This window comes from Vulpes vulpes, chromosome 16, assembly GCF_048418805.1.
Source record: "Vulpes vulpes isolate BD-2025 chromosome 16, VulVul3, whole genome shotgun sequence".
In the NCBI taxonomy this organism is placed as follows: domain Eukaryota; kingdom Metazoa; phylum Chordata; class Mammalia; order Carnivora; family Canidae; genus Vulpes; species Vulpes vulpes.
This window is the reverse complement of record NC_132795.1, coordinates 58881913-58902959: the sequence shown is the minus strand read 5'-3', so window position 1 is coordinate 58902959 and position 21047 is coordinate 58881913. Positions and strand designations below refer to the sequence as shown.

At 45.5% G+C, this 21047-nt stretch overlaps 1 protein-coding gene across 5 annotated transcripts in view; it reads right to left on the bottom strand.

The window, feature by feature from the left end:
* Positions 1 to 10957: 10957 nt before the first annotated feature.
* The window catches only part of LARGE1 (LARGE xylosyl- and glucuronyltransferase 1), a 527056-nt gene continuing 516966 nt past the window's right edge, over positions 10958 to 21047 (bottom strand). For 4 of the 5 annotated variants that reach the window (XM_026010946.2, XM_072741868.1, XM_072741866.1 and 1 more), the window contains exons 13-15: positions 20669 to 20815; positions 14870 to 15065; positions 10958 to 12493 (exon numbers count right to left, since the gene is read on the bottom strand). In XM_026010946.2, the coding sequence (XP_025866731.1) occupies positions 12296 to 12493; positions 14870 to 15065; positions 20669 to 20815 (541 nt within the window). In that variant the 3' untranslated portion in view covers positions 10958 to 12295. Of the gene's footprint in view, positions 12494 to 12739; positions 12838 to 14869; positions 15066 to 20668; positions 20816 to 21047 lie in introns of all 5 variants that reach the window. The other variant, XM_072741869.1, reaches the window with a different exon arrangement.

The following is a 21047-nucleotide window of genomic DNA, read 5'->3' as shown; positions in this document are numbered from 1 at the left end:
GTGTCTGTCATGAATAAATAAATAAAATCTTTTAAAGAAAGAAGAAAAACTCCAACAAATCCAGAGTCAAAGGCCAACCCAGACAACACTCAAATCTGCGGTTGATTCTAGAATTTCATTGAGGAGCTTTTACATCAGTTGCCCTGTCAGTGTGTTGAAGTGGGAAGGAAATGAGTCCCGGAGTCAGAGGACTGCATCTGCTCTGACATGAGTTTGGGAATTCGTTTTGTTTTAGCCTCTGGTTCCCATCCCTAAAATGATCTATTCCCTCCCAAGAGTCGAGAATCAAATTGTGTGGCAACCAGTGGCCACATGGGCTGTGGCATTTCCTCCTAGTGCTTCAGACAGGTGCCTCAGAAGAATCTGTTCCAGGGATGTTCGTGATAACTAACCACTTGGCTCCCTTTCCCCACTCAAAGAAGCACACATGCTGAAAAGGAAGAGAAATGCATGAAGAGTTTTCTAGCAAACAGTACTTTGTATGGATGAGGTGCTTTAAGTGTAAAACATATCCACTTACGTTAACGCCTTCAATCTTCACAAAAATCTTAAGAGACAGGGAGGATTTTTCAGTTTTTCCTTCACAGTCGAGTGAACCTGGGGCAGAGATGCTAACTGGGTTCACCATCACCTGGCTGTTAAGTGGTCTGGAAGAGACAGGAGCTCATGTGGGTCTGACCTCAAGTACAGAGCTCTTATGACCAGGCCACAACTGCCACTGGACCAGGCCATTCTAAAAACACTTCCAGGGATGCCTGGGTGACTCAGTTAAGCATCTGCAGTCAGCTCAGATCATGATCTTGGTGTCCTGGAATCAAGCCCCACGGCAGGCTCCCTGCTCAACAGGGAGTCTGCTTCTCCCTCTCCCCCCTGCTCATGCTGTCTCTCACTATGTCTCTCTCAAAAAAATAAAAGTTTTTAAGAATTAAAATAAAATAACTTCCAGAAATTCTGCCTCCCTTGCATTTGGTCAAACCCTTTCTGGGACACGGGGAATGGCTGGGAGAGTTACACTGTTTTCTGTTTAAGTCACACTGTTTTCTCCTAAAGAAAAAGAAAAAAAAAGGAGCCTGAACCAAAAAAGAAAAATAAAGAAAAGGAAATGAAAGGAACTAACAAATAAAAATCTATAAGCCTAGTTACAAAGAAAAAAAAAAAAGACAGAAAAAAAAAAAAAAGAGAAAAGGAAAAAAATACAGCTTGGGCTCCTCTGCAGGAAGGACTTTGGTTCTACCCACCTCTCAATGTTAAGCTCAAGTGTAACCTCCTTAGGAGGCCTGAACTGATGGCCAGCCCATGGTGGGTGCCCCTCCACGCTCTCACGAACTCTGTGCCTTTCAGGTAGGATGATAACCAATGATTTCCTTTTCCCTCAAGGGCAGTGGGCTCACTCTACAGAAATCCTTTTGGCCACAAATTCACATCAGGCTCCACCCCTCCTCCCCACCCCCTCCAGGCAGAATTCTAAGGAGGTCCTGATGATATTCATCCCCTGCTGTGCATGCCCTATAGACCTCCTCCCTGCCCCAGGTGGGCAACCCCTGGGTATGTGATGGGGTGTCACTCCCATGATTATATTATCCTGTAACAGACTCTGTCTTAGCAAGTTGGAGGGAGAGCTTCTCCTGCTGGCTTTGAAGAAGGAAATCAGCATGTCGTGGAAAGGACCACTTGGCAGGTCCTCTACTTGGTAAGAAATGGTCATGGCCACCAGCCAGCAAGCAAGCAGGGCTTTATATTGTGGCATTATTTTTAATAGTCCGAATATGGAAGTAGCCCAAGTGTCCATCGATGGATGAATAGGTAAGATGTGGTATATATACACAGTGGAACATTACTCAGCCATAAGAAAGAACAAGTTCTTGCCATTTGCAAAAACATGGATGGACCTAGAGTGTATTATGCTAAGTGAAATCCATCAGAGAAAGACAAATGCCATATGATTTCACTTATATGTAGAACTTAAAAAACAAAATAAACAAACTGAAAAAACAGATGCTTAAATACAAAGAACAAACTGGTGGTCACCAGAGGGCAGGTGAGTGGGGGGATGGGTGAATTAGATAAAGGGGATTAAGAGCACAGTTCCCATGCTGAACACCATGTGATGTACGGAAATGTCAAATCATTATATTGAGCACCTGAAACTAACAGAACACTGTATGTTATACTTCAACTAAAAATAAATAAAAAGTAATAAGAAAGTGGGGCTCTCAGTCTTACAACCACAGGGAACTGAATTCTTTTAACAAACAAAGAACTTGGAAGAGGACTCCGAGCTCCACCTGAGAACCATACCATGGCTGACCTCTCTCTGTTGCAGCCTGGTGAGACCCAGATCAGAGGACCCAGCCAGCCCATATCTGGACTCCTGAACCTCGGGTGCAATGAAATAATAAAGGTGTGTTGCTCTAAGTCACCTGGTCTGTGGGACTTTTTTACACAGCCATAGGAAATGGATACACTCCATGAAGACAGAAAGTGCACAACGAGGCATCTGTTGTAACTGTGTGCTATTTCTTCGGCCATCAAGGAGGCAGTAGGACATAGTGGTTAGGAATGTTAACTCTGAGGCCAACTTGCCTTGGTTCAAATCCCAGCACTGCTACTTACTGTGTGACTTTGGGCAAACCACTTACCCTCTCTATGCTTCAATTTGCCCCTTGCAAGATAGGTCTAGTAAGAGTACCTACCTTGGGTTACTACTTAAACTAATTTACTGAATTTTCTAAATGTAAGATGCTCGGTACTACCCAAGTGCTTCCTAAAATCATTAGCAAATCAAAACCAAAGAGGAGAACAGAATTTGTGTCCAAAAACACACACGCCCAATGGCCTCATCTTACAGACATTGAAACTGAGCTCCAGAGACATCTTGTTCAAGGTCAGAGATATGGTTTGAAATTCACAAACGACATCTACTCCTGAAGGTAAGGCTCTTGGAGTCCACAGGATGACATCATATTGTCATCTGTTCATGGCCTAACTCAGGCCTAACCCAGGGTGAAGAAAGGTGGCAAGTTCCAGTCTCTCTTTGCTGGGTGAGCCACTTAAATCAGGTTTGCTTTCTTGTTCAGGCCAATGACTGTCCTCTGTCAGGCACGACAAAGACTCTCTCCTTGGCCCAACTCTGAACAGGCTCCTCTGCACCCTCCTTATGACATGGTCCCCTCCCTGTGTTTGGTGAGCCCAGCCAGCGCAGCAAAGCATCCTGCTAAGACAGCTTAGTAAGAATCCCCCACCTTTGAGAGCTGATCACCCTTGACATCTGATTAAGTTCTTCACCCCCACCTTTTCGAAAAAACTTAAATTCATTTAATTGACATATAACATATTATTGGTTTCAGAGGTAGAGGTCAGTGATTCATCAGTCTTATAGAACACCCAGTGCTCATTACACCCTGTGTGCTCCTAATGCCCATCACCCAGGAACCGCATCCCCCCTCCCCTCCAGCAACCCTCAGTTTGTTTCCTATGATTAAGAGTCTCTTTTGGTTTGTCTCCCTCTCCAATTTTGTCTTATTTTCCCCCCCACTTTTCCCCTTATTTTTCCCCTTTGACCCTCTGTTTTGTTTCTTAAATTCCACATATGAGTGAGATCATACGACAATTGTCTTTCTCTGACTGAATTATTTCACTTAGCATAATAACCTCTAGTTCTATCCATGTCATTTCATTTTTTTGATGGCTGAGTAATAATTCCATCTTCTTTATCCATTCATCTGTCAGTGGACCTCTGGGCTCTTCCCATAGTTTTGTTATTGTGGACATTGCTGCTATAAATATTGGGCTGCAGGTGCCCCTTTGGATCACTACATTTGTATCTGTGGAGTAAATCCCTAACAGTGCAATTGCTGGGTTGTAGGGTAGCTCTATTTTCAACTTTTTGAGAAACCTCCACACTGTTTTCCAGAGTGGCTACCCCAGCTTGCATTCCTACCAACAATATAATAAGAGTTACCCCCACCTGTGATGCATAAATCCTTGACCTGCCTTCAGCAAGAATCCTGTTAATGAGGTTTAGCAAGAATTCCACTACCTTTGAGGTCTTCCTCTTCATGATTTTGCATCCACCAGTCCCCCCATTCAGCTCTTGTCTATGAATCTCCCCTGTATTCAAAGCCAATAATCTTGACACCTAAATAAAGCCATTCTTACCATTTTAACAAATGTCAATCAGTAATTTTTCTTTAATAGGCGTCATCTGTTTTGAGAGGCTTCCAGGAGCACCTCTTTCTGCCAAGCTCCCATAGCACCCTTGGCCCCTCTCCTGCTACTTCCCCATATGTCACTCTTCATACACCTGTCTTCTTATGGGGTTGGGGTGGGGGTGTTCCATGAGCTTAAGGATTGTGTCTAAATCATCTTTGAATTATCACCACCTGGCAATATTGCTAAACCCCAGGAACTGTTTCTTAAAAATGAATCAATTAATCTCCTGAAGAGTGATTTTTCCAAGGTGTCTAGTGATACCTGCCTGACATGCTGTCAGAGCTCTACAAAGATCTGGAAAGAAGCTGAGAGTCTTAAAGGTATGAAGAGACCACCTTATGTGTGTGGACAAGCAGCCTCCGCACCACAAGAGAGTTTGTTAGAAATGCAGAATCTCAGGCTGCACGCACTGAATCCCCTTTTTAATGAGATCCTCACAAAGGATTCCCAAGCGCGTTAAAGTCAGAGAAGCACTAGTTGTAGGCCAAAGAGACATATCCCGCAGATGACTAGGCTTATCCTCACTACTAAGGTCCTTTGAAAAACAAAGATTCTATAACTTTGTGTTGGCTGGATCCCTGGGAAACAGTGAAGATAATTGGAAACATCATGAGCTTTGGAGCACATGGATCTGGGTTTGATGGTCATGGTTCTTATTTAACCTGAGCTTCTGTTTCCTTAACTTTTTTTTTTTTTAAAGATTTTATCTATTTATTCATGAGAGACAAAGAGAGAGGCAGAGACACAGGCAGAGGGAGAAGCAGGCTCCCCACAGGGACTTGATCCCAGGACCCCGGGATCATGACCTGGGCCAAAGGCAGACACCCAACCACTGAGCCACCCAGGTGCCCCTGTTTCCTTACTTTTAAAATGGAGATACTACTTATATTATACCTTCTATATAGTGCTGGTTAAATTAGATAATGCAAACCATGTATTAGTCAGCAAAGGTCTGTTCCATTCCCTTCCTTCCCAACTGCAGTTGATCCCTGCCCGCATCATTCAGAATGGTTCATGACACTCAAGCAGCAGTATAAGAGGACTTAGACTCTTAGGGAGGGAGACCATGGGGTCTAGCTTAGTCTACAGTGGGTGTGGGAATGCCACAGGAGACCAGCAGGCCCACTGATCTGCCCCATGCTCATTGTTCCCGGGCCCCATACTCATTCCACTTCCATCCACCAAAATTGTGGAGTCAGAAAAATAGTGTTGGTTGGTGGCCTCATCATGGACTTTATCTCCCTGAGACTTGGTTTCTCCATCTCTGAAAATAATAATCCCTCATCTCATGGGATTCCTGTAGACAACAGGAGCAAGGAGTCAGCACACTGGCACATTAAGTGCTGCATGAAGATAGCTGGGATTGGCTATAGGTAGCTATGAGCAGTATCAGAATGTTGAAAACAGACCTATTGCCAGACGACATGATTAACTACGGGTCTTCCATCAATTTTTTCTGCTGGATTAGATGTAGGGTTTTTTTTTTTTTTTTTTTTTAAGATTTATTTATTCATCAGAGAAACAGAGAGCAGAGACCTAGGCAGGGGAAGAAACAGGTTCCCCACAGGGAGCCCGATGCAGGACTGGATCCCAGGACTCTGGGATCACGACCTGAGCCGAAGGCAGATGCTTAGCCATGTGCCCCCTAGATGTAGGTTTTTATATTCCAGTGACTCAGGGTTGATGGAAAACCCAAGCTCAGAGTTGCCATTGTTGCAGCATGTACACAAGCCACCCTGGACTGCAGTGTGCATCATGCATGCTGGTGCTCCTGGGACTTTGAAATCCGAGTGTGATGAGCTTGTTGTAACACGGTGATCATGGACCACCAGGAAAACAGGCATTTCTGAGTGGCGCTCTTTGTTCTGAGGCCAGATTACTAAACCAGTGTACACAAAGGGCTCACTCATTGTCTTTCGGCATCGTTTCCACTGTTGATATCAGCGGGTAAGACAGTTTTCTCTCACCTACTTAGATGTTTCTCATCTTCTAAAGGTCTGAATATTAGATGCTGATCTTCATATTCATGGAGAAGGAAACCAAGTTGCTCACTTCTACCTGAGTATTAAATACTCTTTGGCGAGGTTGAAGATATTAATGAACTGGCTAATGTGCATCCATACATAATGAAGTTGGGGGGAAGGTTAGAATTCTTCTATTGTTGTTTTATCTTTTTTCCTTGTAGCTCTGAGAAACTGAACAAAAAATGTCCACATTTATATCCACGTATAATATACATTCACCCTGACACAAAGCAGTTCAGCTAAGGAGTGTCTCTTAAAAGTTGCTACTAGACTTTCAAGCAAGTAGAAAATGATCACTTTCATTGTCTAGTGATAAGAATACTTAAGTGGGGTTAGCAGTGTGTCCCTATGATAGTATGTGCTGCCTGCCATAAGGTCCTACCTATTGGACCATCCCACCAATGCACATACATCCACATTGAGGTGATCATTCCAGGGTCCGGCTTCTTTAACACTATCTGCCATACAATTTTATGTTATGTAATATTCTATATAATAATAATTAGGAATTTAGAAAATTATATATATATACCTATTTTATGAATTACCTTATGTATAGATACCTATTTTTCATTCAAAACACTAGAAAAATGACTGTGTTTTTCAAAAAATGCCATTGTCATAGTACAAAGGACCAAGGAGTTGTTCCTCATTAGGGACTGTAGGCAACAACACAATGTGTCTTAGATTGGATTGGACCCTGGAGTCGGGTGTGGGATGGCCATGGCTACTGTCACACAGAAATTATTAGAGCAAATGGAAAATTTTGAATGTAAATTGTGTATTAGATGATTGTACTGTAGCTAAAATTTCTTGAATTTCATCACTGAATCGTGGTTATATGAGAACGTCCTTTAAAAAAATACATGCCTATGTACTCAGATTTAAAGGGGCATGACATCTACAATCTACTCTTAAAGGTTCCAGAAAAAAATATATAGCCAGGGAGATATAAAGCATAGGTGGGCAAATACTAATAATCAGTGAATCTAAATGGAGAGTTTACAGAAGTTCTCTGTATTACTCTTAGGACTCTTCAGTATCCAAGTTTAAAAATAAAAATAAAGTAGGGGCACCTGGGTGGCTCAGTTGGTTAAGTGTCTGACTCTTGGTTTCAGCTCAGGTTGTGATCTCAGGGTCATGAGACGGAGCCCTGCATTGGGGTCCCCCACCCAGTGCAGAGTTGGCTTGAGATTCTCTCTTCTCTTCCTCTGCCCCTCCCCGACTGGCTGTCTCTTAAATAAATAAATCTTTAAAAGAACCAGTAAAGTAAAATTATTTACATGGATGTAAGAAAATGAAACCTGTCTCAGCATTATGTGTACTTTTCAGCTCTCCAGGTTACTGTACATGGAAGCTGCCGGCGCCGGGTTCCTGATGTTGTCACAGTGCTGATCACCGAGTGGATGCTCAATAACTGTTAGCGGAACGCAGAAGACAGAACAGGGAGTACAGTGAAATTATGCTGCTACCACGGCAGCCCCTCCTTTCTTCCATTAGGAGAATCTCAGCAGCATGACCTACCCAGGACTCTGCTGACGGGTCTTGCTCTGGGCAACTGTCAGTCATTCTGTGACATCATCCCAGCCGCAATGGTTCCAAACCTTGGGAAATCCTTTTCTGAAACTGACCTACATTCTTTCATTCCAGAAAATATGGTCTCTCAAGATTATCTGAAAGTGGTGGAACAAACCAAGGACCGATTGTGTCAAATAGTCACAATCAGAAACTCTATGTGTTTGTGGTGCTCCCGTTATCTTTCAGATATCAGCAACCATGCTTCAAACTAGAGAGTACTTACTAAGAATAGTTTTGTTAAATGAATGAAGACAGAAACCAGGGTATCTCTGACATTAGATTCTATGGGTCTGAAACGTCTTAGAATGCACTTAGCAGATAACTGACATTTCATAAACTTCTGTGGCATTAAATTGGGAAATAAACACTTAGGATTGAAAAGGCAAGGGAAAAAAAGTGTATCATGAGCATAAGGCCGCATAAGCCTGTAGCTAAGTCGACTTCACTGTGGTATGGACAGGGAGCAGCACGGAGTGGAGACATGGATTTGTGATGTGAGCCAGATTTTGGCTCAAATTCTAGCACTTCCACGAACGACCTGTGTGATTTGGGGCAATTCACAAAATTTCTCTGAGGTCTGGTTCCATTAGTGAAAGAATAGGGACGATAATACCTTATGTTATTATGCTGCTGTGAAGACTCATCATTGCCAACTACCACAGAAGTCTTGGTTCAGTAAATGGGCAGCTCTCATTGTCTTCCTAAGAGTGTGCAGAAGCCATGTCTGAGGGGATTTTAATCACGTTTTTTTCCACTAAACACAGAGCTCCCTAAAGGCCTGGTGACCACAAATGAAGCCTTAGCTCAAAGACAGTAGAGTCTTTGAAAGGAACAGAATTAAAGTGGGGTCTGTCCTTTCACGATGGGGTACAAAGAAGCTGTTAATCAACTCAGCAAATATGTGCTCTGTAAATCAGCTCAACACATTCAGAGTCCACTTTGAAGCAGCAAGCAGCTGAGTTCAGGTCCAAGAGGAGCTTAAAACGTATCTATCTGTGCCATGTAACCCAGGAGAAGCCTTCAGGGAATCCATGACTGCCCCTGAGTCGATCCCAGCCATCTCACTAGGATTATAGGACTGCCAGGTCTATTTCAAATGAATTTTCAGAAAGTCTATGGGCATAGCAAGGTTTGGAGCATCTAAGAGGGGTTGCTGTCTGGTCTGTGTGTGTGCTACCGGATGGGTGTGGAAGGAGGAAGACTAGAAATCTAAGACTCTTCTTATATAGGCTCAAAGCCTCTCATCTGCCAATAGTCCATGTTTCTTTCTTATTGGGGAAGGGAGCAGCATTGCAGGTTATGTGGCTTTTGTATCCATCCAAGTAGGCATGGGCTTAAATTAAATTCTGGATCTGCCATATAGTGACGATGTGAATTTAGGGAAGTTAATTTCCCAGCGCTCACTCGATTTCCTCACCTACAAATAGTAGGTTTCATTTTGCAGTTTTGCTGCAAGGATTCAATGATCTAATGCATGCACAAGGCCCTTTTACATAGTGGTTACTCAATGAATCTTAGCTCTCCCAGACACTGGATATTATGGAGGCTAAAGCGAGAGAAATCTTTCTTTCCTCCCAGCTGAAAGCCAAGATGGTATTGACTTTTTAAAGCATGAAAACACCAGCGTGACCCATTTATAAGCTTGTTTTGCCCTGGGGAACTGAGATTAAGGAATCACCATGGGTAGGAACTGCCTCTGCCCTGAGGGCTGAAGCTCCCCCTGCCCGTGAACTGGGGCTGGTAAGGAGCTGCTGCTCTTAATGTAAATTCTGGGAATTGAGGCTCTGCAGACCTCAGCCTCCACTGGGTTGGCAGCCTCAGTGTTGAACTTGGGCATTAGCCAGCATCTGAGCTCTAACCTTAAGTGAGACCAGCTTCATTATGTCAGGCACCTGTCTTTGGGGAAATAGGATTTTCTCCTGTCGGTGTGGAGAGTCAGTTTCTGGCTTTAATAAATTCAGTGTACATGAAGCTACATCGTCCTCCAATTTACACCTGTTGTCTCAAAGTACTTAGCACCTTCTCTTATTCTCAGAGGTGACCCAGTCTGCATGGTAAGTTATATGGTCACGACTCTACCCATAGAAAGGCAAAGGAAGGCAAGGTGGCTGGGCAGGATTCAGGAACTGTAAAAAATAAAAGGCTTTAGGGAATTAAAAATTGATTTTTAGCGTCAAGGAACCAGTAATACTAGTACAGTTCCACTTGGCTTAAGTAGCTAGTAGTGACTGATAAAAAATTACATTAACAATGGTCTTCTCTAGAAAAGATAATTTTTGAGCAAGTGTGTGTGTGTTGGTGTGTGTGTATACAGAAGGAAGAGAAAAAGGCATTGGTGTGCTGGTAAATGTTTAACCATCAGCTCTTGGGGTGGTGATGGTGACCTGATTGTGGTTTTCTGATTGCCATGGCGTAAATACTTTCATCATGGCCAATTTCAAAGTAGGAACATGAAACACCAGACGCAAGCATAGGAAGGAGATGCACACACTAAGTTCCTGTGAGCTGGCAGGAGCTGGCTCTCACACACCTATGGAGAAAGAGGACTTTAACACGTACTTTGAATATGTTTGTGCTATCTTTTTATAGTATTTGTGTATTAATTTGGGGATGTACATGCCCCGTATATACTATATATATGTAACATATGTATGATAAATATATATACATACACGCATTCATATACATACACACGGAAATGTATCCGTATCTGAGGATTAGTCCAAATAATTGTTTTCCTAAGCTTTTTAAATACATTTAGTGAGATCTCCACTTGAGCATATAACACATGGAAGGATCTCGTAAGAGTGCTGTGGGTGTCACACGACCACCAGGACAAAGGGTTGGGGGCTCGCTCCCAGTGATTACCAGGATCTCCCTTGCTAGCAGCTGGGATATAAAGTGTCTGGCTTCTGCGCTGAGACAGAAGATGGACAGAGACTCTGAAGATGCTTTGAGGGTTGGGGCATAAAGTGAGATCTAACCTCAGAAAAGGAGAAAACGAGCGAGGTTAAGGTTCGAATGATGAGAAAAACAAAATGGGAGAACAGAAAGTGTAAGGTTGCCGTTTATGGATCTTGCTCTCTACACTGGCATGTGTCTCGGCAGCATCATCTCACAAGACTGGGAGGGAGCGGGGAAGAAACAGTCCGTACTTTCGTTTATTGAATGCAGCGTTCGCTGGTCACATTGCAACTTAGTACAAACAGCCTCGCCGAGAGTAGGCGTGGACTCTTGTTCTCATCAATGTAAACACAACATTAATATTGAAGATTCAAGAAAACGGGTAAAAAGTCCAGTGTCTCCTCAATCCGTGTAACGGTAAAGGTGCTTGCCAACTCCCCGGCCCCCACCCCCGACAGGTCCCAGAGGGAGCCTGAGGCCGTGACCTTGTCCCAGCCACAGGGAGGCGGCATGAACACAGAGGAACCCGAGGCCTTCTTCCCGAAGGTCTCCAGATGGCAACATGGGTCTTCAGAATTGGGCTTGTGTGAACTACTGCAGTTCTTCTAAAGCCTGAGAGGTTGGTGCCTTCCGTGTGCACCGCAAGAGTCCCTTCAGAGCCCTTTCCCCACAAACCGGTCATGGCCAATAGCATATGTGACCAGTTGTAGAACCACTGGTCTTGGTATTTCCGCAGTCTCTGTCTTAGCCCCTGGATTCTGGAGAGTAGGGGATTCAAAGTCACGGGGGCCTCGGTGATAATCCTGAAGAAGGCTGCCCATGTCTAAATATTGGCCAAAGACTCTCCTACTTGTTGCTGGGCCACTGCTGATGGGGGCATGCTGGATGAGGCAGCGGATTCTCCTTCAGAGCCTTAAAAGATCAGGTTTTCTATTTTGGATTCCCAGACCAAAAACAAACAGACAAACAAAATCCCCCCAAACAAAAACAAATCAAAGCAAAACAACAGTGTCCTTGAGGATAAAGAACCAACCAACCCCACCTCCAGGTCCTACCAGGTATAATGTCCCCACTGGGTTTTCCCAAATGGTTGGTTCAGATCATTGGTTTGCCTCTCACCCTGGATACACAGCTAGATTGCAGGACACAAAAGAAAGTTTCCTCAAACGAAGAGACAGTTTTGCTTTTATTTCCTGGGATGGCTAACCCCCAGCACCCTGACTCCCCTTTCTTAAAAAGCAATGAGAACATCCTAAAGACCTGCTTGGTTTTGAGGCTTTGTGGTCGGATAACCCCTTTGCTCCCTGGAACTCCTCTGTGTCCCACTCTTGAAGAGACTGTGTCGATGAGCTATTCTTCTGCATCCTGGGAATGTCAGATTGTGGAGCAGAGAGACGCTGGCCGGATCCTTATCTCAGATCTCTATAGTGTGGGCGGCTTTGTTGGGCCAAAAAGACAAATAAAAACAAACCAAAAAAAGCATCGCTCAATTTTGAGTTTGAAGGCTGGGCCCCAAAGAGCAAGTGGCGTTCCCCCTGTAGAAGAGGTCTCTCTCCCTAGTGGCGGACTTCCTGGTGCTAGCTGTTGTTCTCGGCCGTGAGATATTTGAGGGCAGCAAAGCCATAGCGGCGGGACATGTCCTGCTGAAACTCTTCCTTCAGGGTTTTGAGACAGACGCGGTATTGCTTGTTGGACCGGAACTTGGTGATGTCAAAGCTGGGGGCATGAGGCATGTGGATCATGTAAGCATTGGGCAGCACGATGAATTCATATTCCTGGAAGACAAGAGCGGCGTGAGCACTTGCAAGAACCCTCAGGCCTATACGGTGTATGCCCAAGTGGGTGACCAGATGACCAAGTGAATGAATGAAGTGGAGAATGACATCAGCAAGGAGGGTGTATGGAGAGACAGCCATGCCGGAGAGGGACAGTGCAGGGCTGTTGCCATGACGCTGGACAAACTACTTGGCTTCTCTCTGCCTTAGTTTCCTCATCTATAAAGCAAATGTAATAATACCTACCTTGAAAGATGACCAATAATGTAGGGAATAGTGCTGGACAGAGCTCCTGGCCCATGAAAGGTTCTTGGTAAATGTGAGCACGTGCCCATGTGGTTGTTCTAGAATGATGCAAGCCATGAGAGACGCTCTTGTTCAATTAAATGATGTCTGTTTACGTGATTTCTCATAGGACTTGATGAGATTTGACAGCCTCAACAGATTAGTACACAAGAGGGGACCAAAACAAAGAATAAAAAAAAAAAAGACCCCACCGGATAGAAGCTCACTTAGAACAAAGCTCTTGCCTACTCATCCTTATGATAAGTCACGCTACGGTATAGTAGCTTCCACTCAGCATTAGAAATTCAGACTAAAAATAAAACACCTCCAAAGAGCCAAAATAGGTGACACAAATTTAGGACACGGAACTCTGAAGAGAAGCCAGCACACCTTCCCTCAGACCCCATGTGCTCTGATTTCAGACATAACGTCTGCTAAGCTTTGGTCATCTAGTTTCCCGGCCCAGAGCAGATCAGAATGAACTCTGAAAGGGAGACTCAGAATGGGGAAAGGTAGCTGTTCCAGATGGAGGAACGCTGACAGCAGCAAGAAATGACAGTTGATGGTGGGGAGGAATAAGATAAATCCTGAAGAGAAAATGCAAGGGCTCCCAGAGCTTAGCTGTTTGGGACTTTCCTGTGGGGACAAAGAACCTGGCCAATCCCACTAGCCCTACAGGTGTGCTGGATTACCTGTGGGGTATGTACTCATTATTTCGGGAAATAGCTGGAAAGGGTAAAGTTACGTTTGGCTGTGCTACCAGCAAAGAAAGAAAAATAAATCAAGACATTTTCAAGAGTTCTGTCAAAATTGCCTTAAAACAAACAAAAGCCGGGTCTCAGTGCTGGAAAAAATTAACTATTTGAACCAGTTCACCTCACTGCACTGCTGGACACAAGAATATGGCATTTCTTTTCCTTCAAGCAGAAGTTGGGGCAGCCTGAACGTTTCTGTGAGCAGCATTGCACTACCTTCAGTAGTACTGAAAAAATGGATACTAAAGGTCATGCTTCTGTTGTTAAGTATGGACCCTATTCTACAACCTCCCATCTACACCAGTGATTTGCAACCTTAGATGCTTATTAAAATCACTCAGGACTGCTCTCAAACATACTGGAACTGTTGGAAAGTTCTCCAGGTGATTCTCGGGGTAGCCAGCACTGAGCATCCAACCTTGCTTTTTTATTTTATTTTTTTAAATTTGAGGTGCTCCTGTCGAAAGATATTTATCCCGTGCTCCATGAGGAGAAGCCTTGGAGAATAACACACAAAGGGGAAAAAGGTGGGATTGAGAGGCCTAGGCATCCTTCTCGTAATTTAACCAGATTAGTTTAGCTGTGCTTTTGTTTATTTAACACTGCAGCAAGTCCGGCTTCCTATATGTTTTTATAAATAAAGTTTTATTGGAATACAGCCACGCCCATGTTTAGTTACTGTCTATAGTTGAACTACAACAGCCGAGTTGAGTAGCTGAGTAAAGAGACCTGTAGGCTCCACGAAGCCCCCAAATTTACTATCTGGTCGTCTGCAGAAAGAGCTCGCAGACACCTGGTGTATCCTGTTAGAATTCTGCCAATTTCTTTTGAAGTAGGGGTTTAGTAAGTATTAGTTGAATGAATGAAAATGTTTCACAATTAAACATAGCCCCCAAATCATTGTTTTTAGTGACAGAGTAAGATAATGCGCTACATCTCAAGCCACATGCCTTCTTGTGTCCCTTATATCGAACTTGTAGAATGCTTTGTGCCAGTTACATGGCACAAAAGGCAAGTGATGATTTTTTTTTTTTTTTGTTGTTCTCATCATTAAATTGGGTGAGGATGGGGAATGAAATGTTTTGTCATAGGACACTCACACTTGCCTGGGTCCTGCTCAGGGATCCAACTCTCACCCAAAGGTAGAGAAAGAGGAATGATTTGGGAATCAGTGGCCCTGAGAATTAGCACTGTCATGTTCTGTTCTGTGGTCCCTGACCACACCTTGTTCTGTCTCCATGCTCTGCTCTCTGACCTCCAGGGTCCCCTTTCAGCCCTGAAGTCTACACGGCTTCTTCCCCCATAGCAACAGCTCCAGGACATTCCATCAGCTCACCTGTGCATCCAGTTCCATGATATGAGCCACCTTGTTCCAGCCAAAGCCCACAAACCTCCGGTCGTACTCAGGGCAGTCCCTTCTCACGACAACGTACGGCTCAAAATCAGCCTCCCACTCAACACGGTAAGGCGTGGTGGCGGTCCGCCACTTGGCAAAGTTTGTGGGAGCGTGGCCTTTCGTCCAGACGTGGTACCTGGGTCACATGGAGAAAAGCCATTGGGTACAAGGAAGGAAGCTCAGCTTCACCAATGCTACTACTTTGGAGGAAGAAAAGGTATATGCAGATACAGTCCTTGTGTGGGTTGCACTGTGACCCAAAAAAAGATAAGTTCAAGTCTGACCTCCAGTACCTGTGGATGTGACCTACTTGGAAAGAGGGTCTTTGCAGATATATCAAGATGAGGTCGCAGTGGGTTAGGGTGGGCTTTATTCCAACCACTGGTGTCTTTATAAGAAGGAAATGTGAAAAAAAGTAATAAAAGAAGGAAATGTGGATACTGAGACACACATACCAGAAGGATGCCATGGAAAGGTGGAGGCAGGGACTGAAGTGATGTACCCACAAGCCAAGGAATGTCAAGGACGGTCAGCCTCCACCAGAAGCTGGAGAGAGGCAAGGAAGGATTCTTCCCTAGAGCCTTTGGAGGAAGAATGAGCCTGCCAACACCTTGGTTTTGGATTTCTGGCTTCTGCAATTAAGAGAAAAACTTCCACTGCATTGAGCTACCTGGTTTATAACATCTTGTTATGGCAGTGCTAGGAAACTAATCCAGTCTGTCATCTCCATCCTCCATTAAGAGAGGAGACTCTCACAATGAAGGGGTAAGTGACTTCCTGGAGGGCTCTGCATCATTCATAGGGACCTAAGGGCAGGTCGGTCTGTGCTGGTTATTCCTACCAGAGAACACAGTGACCCTGTCCCTCACAGAACGTTCTCCCCCTTGAGGCAGAACCTGTGATTATGTTACATCATCTGGCAAAAAGGATCCTTGCAGATGTAATTAAGGTTACTAATCAGTTGACTTTGGGTTAAACAAAGGGGAATTACTGGTGGGGCGTGGGGCTGGCCGAATCATGTGAACTTTTAGATGTGGGGGAAGAGAGCAAAGAGCCATGTGTGAGCTGCCTGTGGGGCCACGTGGCAAAGAGCCAGCAGGAAATGGTGACCACAGTCCTCCATGTGCAAGGAAGAAAGTCAGGGAGCCTAGAGGAGTGCTCTGGAGAACTGGAGCTTTGCCCCCACCAGTGAGGCCCTGAGTGAGAGAATCCAGCCACCTCATGCCCAGATCTTTGACCCTCAGGGACTGTGAGATAATAAATTTGTATTGTTTAAAGCTTCTAAATTCCTTATATGGCAACAGAAGTGAATATCACCACAGTAGCAGCAATCATAACAAGCTAACATATATTAAGCACTTGCTATATACTGGTTACACTGTAAATATTCTACCTACAGCTTTAAGTTCTTGTAACTTATTCAGTATCAGGTTACAAATAGTAAGGATGGAGCTGGGATTCAAACCTAGACAGTCTGGCCAAAGGGCCAGGTCCCTGAATTGCTATGCTGGGTGATCTCTCCTCTTCATCACCGTCACCCACACTCTCTGGCCTCTACAGAGCAGAGAGTCAGTGAATAAATTAATGAACAAGTGATCTAAAAACCTGAGGGGTATCTAAGACAGAGAGCAGGTAGTGGGCAGGAATCTGCCTTGGGAAACTACAAAGAGATGGCAGGAGGCCGGGAGCCTAGTGAAGCAGCAGAGCTGGCCCAAGAGCAAGGGGTTAGGGAAAAAGAACATTGTAGAAAAATATGAAAGCAAGACAGAAAAAGGTAGGACCCCAACAAGTTAGGGAGCTTTAGGGAGAAAGGAGCTCGTGGTCTGGGGCCCCACCTCCACTCAGGCAGGCTCTAAGGTGAGGTGTAAGTGGGAGTCAGTGGTCAGTGTGGTGAGTGGAGCTTTTCTGGTAGGGACGCAGCCACCTGCTTACCCCGTGAGGCTGGGCCTCCCTGGGACACCCAGGAACTGCCCAGTGTGGCTGAATGGGCACTGGCCAACCTGTGGCCTGTCAGGACACTGTGTTGCCGGGCTACCTGCCAGGCTAGCAGAGGGCAGGGACCTGAATCCCCAGCTCCATCAATTCAGCAACCGCCACCAAAACCACAGTCACACGATGGGAAGGGAAATGAATGGCAGAGTAATGCCCCCTTAACGGAGTGTGAGAAGGAGGGATACTGCAAGATGTCGGGATTAATCCAAGAACCAGGCTGGGAAGGAGTTGACTTCTATTCGTGAACTAGCTTACAGGTCTCTGGCACCTGACGCTCGCACCTGCACCTCTGGCGGCCAGGAACTCACTGTAGCTCAAGCTCCGCATAGTGGGGCCACCACATCAGGGTTCAAATCCTGCCTCCGTTGCTTAGGAGCAGAGGAGTTTGGTCAGCAAACCATCTACACCAGCTTTCACTTCCCTCTTGTGTCCCCTGGGGAAAAGAACAGCTCTCTTGCTGAATGGCGAAGGAACTGGAAGGAGGAAATGTTTATAGAGAGCTTGGAACAGTGCTGGCACACAGGAGGCACTTAATAAATGCTCCTTCCCTAAGAGGCAGTTTAACAAGGCAGCTAAGAACAACGAATCTGGAGCCAGCTGTCTGGGTTTGAATTGTCATTCAGCAGGTGTAGAAAATTTACCCAATTCCTCTGTTCCTTCATTTCTTTCTCTAGGTGACATTATTAATAAATAATAATTACTATTCGTTTCTTTCTGTTGGTGAAACAGAGGGAATAATGACTCCTTCGTGGATTTATGACAATGATGTGAATTCATATAAAGTACCCAGAGCAGTGTCTGATATATAGTGATGCCTCGAAAAATGAAGATGTGCTCATTTCTCCCTCTTGTTTGGCCTGGATATGATGTCAATCCACAGGGGCCTTACTCTCAGTGATATTCGTGTATCAATAGGCATCTTTTTTTTTTTTTCAATAGGCATCTTATTTGGAATACAAACTCTTGGCCTAGTGTGAGAAAGAAGAAGAGAGGGGGAGGGCTGCTGTGTCCCCTGGGGTGGGGAGGCAGCTTCCGTTAGCTCGGCTTGAAGATGGACCAGCATGCTGAGTGGCTGGTCAGCACAGGACAGGGTGACATTACAGTTCACCTGCCCCAAAGCCACGCCAGAGCTTGACTATGCCCCAAGGAAACCACTGTCAGGCCACAGACACGGGACTCCAGGGCTCGTTCTCTGAGACCATCAACACCAGGAGCCTCCAAAAAACAAACAAACAAACAAACAAACAAACAAAAACAAAACAAAACAAAACAAAAAACAAGACACAAAAAACAAATAACCAAACAGAGATGAGAGGTTTCCTGGATACAGCACATGGGAGGCCACTCTGAAGAGATCTGGGGGCACTCTGCTTTGAGCAGCGGTTCTCAGACTTGAGCTGAGTATCAGAATCACCTAGGAGACTCCTGGCGAACCAGTCACTGGGTTCCACCCACACAGGTCCTGATCCAGTGCATCCGGGATGCAGCTTGAGACCTGAAGCCTCGAAGTTCCCAGGGGATGCTGAGGCTACATGTCCAGGGACCCCACTCTGAGAACATAGAAGGGAGGGGAGAGGCAGGGGTGGGGAACGCTTCCCATTCCAGCTGCAGTGGGAGGGGGTTTCTGCTGTGAGGGGACCTGAGAGTTCATCATTTGGAGGGCAGGTGACAAGGAATTTCTCAGGGGGCTGGGGGAGAAGGTCTGTAATTTAGCACTTAGCCTCATGGCTGTGAGCTGTTGGCCAGAGCAGGAATCATGGACATGGCAGGCCAAACCCCAGCTTTCCTGCCACAGACATGGCCTTGAAATGAGTTCTTACATCACCTGGGGATGGAGATGGGAGGAAAGATGCCCTGGAAATTTGCCGGACATGGAGCCTTCAGGCTCTGGCGTCTGTGGGAGGCTCACACTAAGATCTGGTCTCAGAGCGTCAGTCTTTACCTGCATCTAACACTGAACATTCAGGACTCAGTTCAATGGTATGTGAGTTAAAAGCATGGTCTTTGCAGCTCCTGAGACCTGGACTGAATCCAGGCTCTGCCATGCCCTGGTGGTGTGTCCTTAGGTAAGTTATTTAGCCTCTCAGTGCCTCAGTTTCTTGGTCTGTAAAAGGTGAATGACAGTATCTGCCTCATAGATTTGTTGTGAGGATCACACAGCTGATGACAGTGTCTGGTACAAGTTATATATTCGCCAAATGGTAGTTGTTATTTCTTGCCAGGAAGAAAGAAGTCTGGGTTTAGGGGGTTATTAAACCATTTCAGGTCACTTTCCAGAATTCTGGATAGAGGGAGAAGGCTGGGGTTCGAGTTCTGGCTCTAGCAGGATCCCTCCACTCCTCTGTTTATCTGCATGAAACGTGAACAAGAATCATCTCTGAATTGTTGAATGAATAACCTATCTCATCAGGTTACTTTCCCAAAATAAAATTTGAGAGAGCCTTCTAGAAACTTCTGGTAACTTAACAGTAGTATGGACACCAAAGTTGTTATTATAACCTTTTCAATAAAATTCAGATTGCCTAGAAATGTGTGATATGTTTACTCACAGGCAGTGTTGGCTGTTTTTACACTGTTCGGTGTGGAGGCTTCTCTTTAAAATAGGAGCAGGTGGGGCAGTGGCTCTCTTTTCAGACTGCTCTGTCAAGAGACCAGGGAGGACTCCTACTTCTCCCACAGGCACTAGACTTAATGCCACAGCCTGTTCCCGGGAGTCAGAACCCATTCACACCTGCACACTCGTACACGCTTCCTGGGCATTTTGGACAGGTGGCAGGATAGCTCCCCAGCGATGGTCCTGCAGGACTTGGGGGCTTGGAAAATCAGGCCAATGAGGAGCTTGTTCAAAACTGTACTTTGTGGGGGAACCTGGGTGGCTCAGTAGTTGAGCATCTGCCTTTGGCTCAGGGTGTGATCCTGGGTCTTGGGATCAAGTCCCACGTCGGGCTCCCTGCATGGAGCCTGCTTCTCCCTTTGCCTGTGTCTCTGCTTCTCTGTGTCTCTCATCAATAAATAAACTCTTAAAAAAAACAAACCAAATCAAACCAGAGATGCCTGGGTGGCACAATGGTTGAGTATCTGCCTTTCAGCAGAGGGCATGATCCTGGAGTCCCAGGATCGAGTCCCACTTCGGGCTCTTTGTGGAGCCTGCTTCTCCCTCTGCCTATGTCTCTGCCTCTCTCTCTCTCTCTGTCTCTCATAAATAAATACATAAAATCTTAAAAAAAAAAAAACTTTCACTTGGGCAACAGGACAGCCGACTGCCCCCTCTGCCATGTTCAACCCCAGAATCACCTTGGTGCCCTGGGTTGTTGAAGCTATGGACCCCCATCCTCGGCCCAAGGACCTTGGTATCTGGACCGCTCACAAAACAAGGGAACGAGGGAATAGTAACCAACAGGACGAACCCACTTCCCAGATGAATGAAGGAACACACAAATCCAAAAACAGAATTGAGACAGGATCAGGAATCTACTCTGAGTAAAGTACAAAAAGCGTGAGCTAACTTCCTACCTGACATCTGTCCTTCCATCCAGACACATGATGTCCACTGCCATGTACAAGATGAAGCGTGCGGCATATGGGAAGAGAATATCCCAAAAGCCTAGTTGGGGGCCTGTGGCACTTCTTCTGGCCCTAAGATGGTCTAAGGTAGCAACCAGCTTGTGAGCCAGTGGCTCTGGAGCCTGGCTTCTGGGAACAGGAAGGCCTCAGACACCCCCAGGGGAGGACACTGAGGCTACTCACCTGAATGTGAAGAGAGTCCCCATGTCCAGCATCGACAGCAGCTCCGCTTTCGACTTGGGGAAAGAGAGCCGGTAGCGCAGTGTCTCGAACGCAGGGACAATCATCGCTTTCTTGGTGTTGGCAAGGTCAAGCTGGATGACAGACTTCCTGAAAAGAAAGGGCAGGCAGAGACAGGGTCCCCATGAGGCCTCTCCCACATGAGGGCAGGGATGTGGCTGGCATGGGGGTGGGGGGAGAGGACAGAAAGCCCAAGTCAAACTCTCAGTTGAAAGATGGGGAAACTGAGGCCCATGGAGGCCAAGCAGCTTGTCCAATACCACTCAGGAGGCCAGAGAAGAAATGTTGTCTCTGATCCTAAAAGCGGAGTCTTTTTGGAGAG